At 38.6% G+C, this 4,197-nt stretch overlaps 1 protein-coding gene across 1 annotated transcript in view; it reads right to left on the reverse strand.

Moving 5' to 3' along the window:
- Positions 1–721: 721 nt before the first annotated feature.
- The window catches only part of PPWD1 (peptidylprolyl isomerase domain and WD repeat containing 1), a 13,419-nt gene continuing 9,943 nt past the window's right edge, over positions 722–4,197 (reverse strand). Inside the window, exons 8-10 of the mRNA XM_010176432.1 lie at positions 2,896–2,977; positions 2,123–2,305; positions 722–1,090 (exon numbers count right to left, since the gene is read on the reverse strand). Coding sequence (XP_010174734.1) covers positions 947–1,090; positions 2,123–2,305; positions 2,896–2,977 — 409 coding nt within the window. The 3' untranslated portion in view covers positions 722–946. The remainder of the gene's footprint in view (positions 1,091–2,122; positions 2,306–2,895; positions 2,978–4,197) is intronic.

Here is a 4,197-nt window from a genome sequence, read left to right on the forward strand (position 1 = left end):
TGACCCCATCATAAAAAGTCACCAGGTTTGTCAGGCATGACTTGCCCTTGGTGAAGCCATGTTGGTTGTCATCAGTCATCTTCTCATTCTCCATGTGACTTAGCATAATTTCTAGGAGGATCTGCTCCATGATCTCGCCTGGCACTGAGGTGAGACTGACCGGCCTGTAGTTCCCCGGGTCTTCCTCGTTCCCCTTTTTAAAAATGGGGGTTATGTTCCCCTTTTCCCAGCCGGCGGGAACTTCACCAGACTGCCAGGACTTCTCAAATATGATGGATTGTAGGTTGGCAACTTCATCAGCCAGTTTTGTCAGGAGCTGTGGATGGATCTCATCAGATCCCATGGACTAGTGCACCTTCAGGTTCCTCAGACTGAACCTGATCTTCTCCAGTAGGCAGCTCTCCATTCTCCCAGTCCCTGCATCTGCCTTCTGTGACTTGGGGGATTACAGACCTTGTCATAACAAAATCATCTTACTTAACCTGATTTTTCATGCATGTACATATTACTTAAGTTCTGGCATAGCTTAGGATTTCTGACCTTTTCCTCTGTCAAGGATTTCAATACTGTGAAAAGGATTAATTTCGTATGAAAGATGCAAATGAACATGAAGAAGTTACAAACTATACCCTGATTCTATTTTATAAACACTATCGTGACACATGGAATGGGTTTTTATCTTCAGTTTTAAATAGAAGAGGTGCAACAAAAACAGTAGACCTTGTAAGAAACATGCAGATGTTTTTACTTTAAAATACAAAGTTACCAAAAATACAGACTTAGGGCACTTTAGGTACATTAAAAATAGTAGAACTGGTGATTGCTTTGTCCTGGCACTTCTTCTATCTAGGAATTATCAAAAACATTTCTGTTCTTTATAGGTCCCTTTTTGGGTCCCACCGTGTTGAGTTTTTTTCTGCTTAAGATGGAACCTTCAACTCCTAGCTTACTTCACTGTGATATTAATGATGCTGATATCCTCATAGGGTTTGTCGGTTTTGGGATTGACTTTTACATTTGAGATTCTCTGAACAACTTCCATTCCTTTGGTCACCCGTCCAAACACACTGTGCTTGTTGTCTAGCCACGGCTGTTTGAGGGGGGAAAAACAAAAAGCATATTAAAATGGAGAGCAGCATGTAGGTTAGGTACCAAACCAGAATAAGTGAACATGGATACATTTTATATGTCCAGACTATGAAACTTAACACCATGTAAATATCAGCGTGTAAATAAATAGCGGACTGTGGCCAACACACATTCATATGCATTTAAACTCACCTTTTCAGTTCTTTTCTTAAAGGACTGCAGAAGTCAAGTTCTCACAATGCAGTAGCATTTCATGGTTCATTTTATAGTGTATTCTCAGTTCACAGAAATGCTGTTTCAGTCTCTCATGGTATTTTCACAGCTAAACTGTAAGTGCCAGTCCAGAACACTACTTAATTCAAAGTCACATTCATACAGTATGCCCAATTAGCAATCTGCTTATAGGCATTGATATAGCTTAATAAACTTCAAAATTATGGTAGATGGGTGCCTTTTAAAAGAAAAGACACATGACTTTGAAGTAAGTGCTACATGAATGCAGTTTCTGTAAGTGTTAGCTTTAATGATTTGTTTTGTATCTGTTAGATTCACATACGCAAAGTTCTTTTTTTGACTCTGAAACTGTACACAGATCAAAGGAAATCTTGAAAGCTGAATACTGCCTTCCTTGTATAGCTATAACTAGGCAATATTAAGGAGTCATCCTGGTACCATATCCAAAAACTTCAAACACTGTAAGCAACGTCAAGATTTCCATCAAGTTTAAATCAGTTAAAACACTCTAGTAATACACATTTGCAAACATGTCCGATTTACTAAGAACTGGGTATCATCCTTACTCCAATAAAGGCAAAATGCCTCTTGATCACAACTGACAAAAATACTTCTCTATTTCTTAAAGGATGGTTTCAGAGAAGCCTACACAGTGTACATCATGTGCAGCATTTTTTGCAAAATAACAATAAAAGATTATTTAGATAATACTAGTGTGTTGCTTTTTCCATGAGAAAAAAATATTTTTGCTATCTAGTTAACATCTCAGGCCTTAAATTGAGCTTTTAATATTACTTACAGTTGGCACTACTGTTATAAAAAACTGGGATCCATTGGTATTTGGTCCTGCATTAGCCATGCTGAGCGTATATGGTCTGTCATGTCGTAAAGTTGAATGAAACTCATCTTCAAATTCTCCTCCCCAAATACTTTCACCTCCCATTCCTGTACCAGTTGGGTCACCAGTTTGAATCATAAAACCCTGCACAGAAAGTCAATGTTATTACATCATCCCCCAGAGTAAATAAGCAAAAATATTTTATGCCAGGTAATAGGGGTTTTTTTGAACTTACTTCAAAACCCTTCAATAAAACATGTTAAAATGCTGTGGATAAGGGACAAAGCATTCCAGACTTCCTTAGGTGATAATGGAGTACTTGTGGAAAAACAAGCTTACTCACTGTTCCTGATAGTGAAGGACAGAAACCTGACTATCTGTTCCTTCTGGAAACACTTAGGCTGTATCCCCTTGATTCTGGTGCAGCAGAAATAAGAAGCCTTACACGAAATGCCTTCTGACATTAAACAAAATCTTAATTCAAGTAGCATTGCTGAATTGATTTTTCTCTCAATTTCCAGCTTTATTCCACCTTGTCAGTCACAGAACAACTATTAAACTACTTCAGTAAGTGATAAAACTGTTCAGAACCTCAGGTATTCAGACTTCACAGGGAACTCTGAAGCCATTCCAGAAATCTTTTGAGCAAAAGGGAAGGGAAAGGGTTAACAGAGAGGCCTGACCAGAAAGGTGTACCATTTAAAGCAACTAAAAATTAACTTCTTACAAGTTACCTTGATGATACGATGAAATATATGTCCGTTGTAATAACCATTTCTGCTGTGCACACAGAAGTTTTCCACCGTTTTGGGGCACCTAAAATAATGTAACAGAAAATACAGGCTACAATAAATATTTAATAGTATGGTTTCAAGGCCATAAAGATTTCAGCTGAGACTAAGATCCTCTTGTACTGAGTAGTGTTTCAGCACACTGTAGAAAGGGCTTTCATCAAATAAAAAAAACAAATCCCCACCTCCTGAAACCCAGAGCTAGAAGCACAAAAGCTTGAGCACAAAGCTGGATGATCATGAAGGAAGGCAGCAACAGTGCTGGTAACACAAGGATATTTGAGCTATTGCTGGGAAGAAGGGAGGGGAGGGTGGATATTTGGAGTGATGGCATTTGTCTTCCCAAGTAATTGTTACACATGATGGAGCCCTGCTTTCCGGGAGATGGCTGATCACCTGTGTGCCGATGGGAAGCAGTGAATGAATTCCTTGTTTTCCTTTGCTTGTGCTTTATGTATTGTCTTTATCTGAACCCACAAGTTTTCTCACTTTTACCCTTCCAAGTCTCTTCCACCATCCCACTGAGGAGAAGTGAGCGAGCAGCTGTGTGGTGCTTAGTTACCAGCTGGGGTTAAGCCACGACAGTCAGGAACCAACTATTTCCTCAAAGCCTGGTTCAAGGCACCACTGACAAGATGTTCCTTCTCCAGCTTTCTACTTACACATTGTTTATTTACAAAATCAATTAAGGACTGTATGTTCCATAAGCAGAAAGCTGTTCACTCTTCCACCTCTGTAATTCTATTAAGCTGTATGTGTAAGGTGTCCAGCGTTGTATACAAGAAGTAAAATCTAAAAATACAATGTTTTAATATTATAGAACTTGCAGTCAGCAGAGTCAGTTATCCTCTGAAACTACTCACAAACATTGTTTGGAAGCAGGGTGAAGAAATGAAATATTACTGTTGATAGAATAAAAAGGGAAAAAACCAAACAACCAATCCCTTCACCTTTGTGACTTGATTTTTCACTTCAGAGAGATTTGCTACCAGAGTGGGAATTACTTGTGATAGCTCTTCCACTAGGTTTTATAAAATGGATTAGTAGCCAGAGTAGATCAACATTAACAGATTTATGCAGTCACACACATTTTCCCAGCAAATGAGAAAATCATTGAGTCTATAGCTGTAGAGTTACTTTAGTTTTGACAAGGAACATTAGCTTGGGCTTAGTGATATTCTAAACCATCTTGTGAAACAGAGTGCCAAAGGCATAACTAATGGAACAGACAAGATTATAGTCCCA

Source organism: Antrostomus carolinensis, unplaced genomic scaffold, assembly GCF_000700745.2.
Source record: "Antrostomus carolinensis isolate BGI_N321 unplaced genomic scaffold, ASM70074v2 scaffold38129, whole genome shotgun sequence".
In the NCBI taxonomy this organism is placed as follows: Eukaryota; Metazoa; Chordata; class Aves; order Caprimulgiformes; family Caprimulgidae; genus Antrostomus; species Antrostomus carolinensis.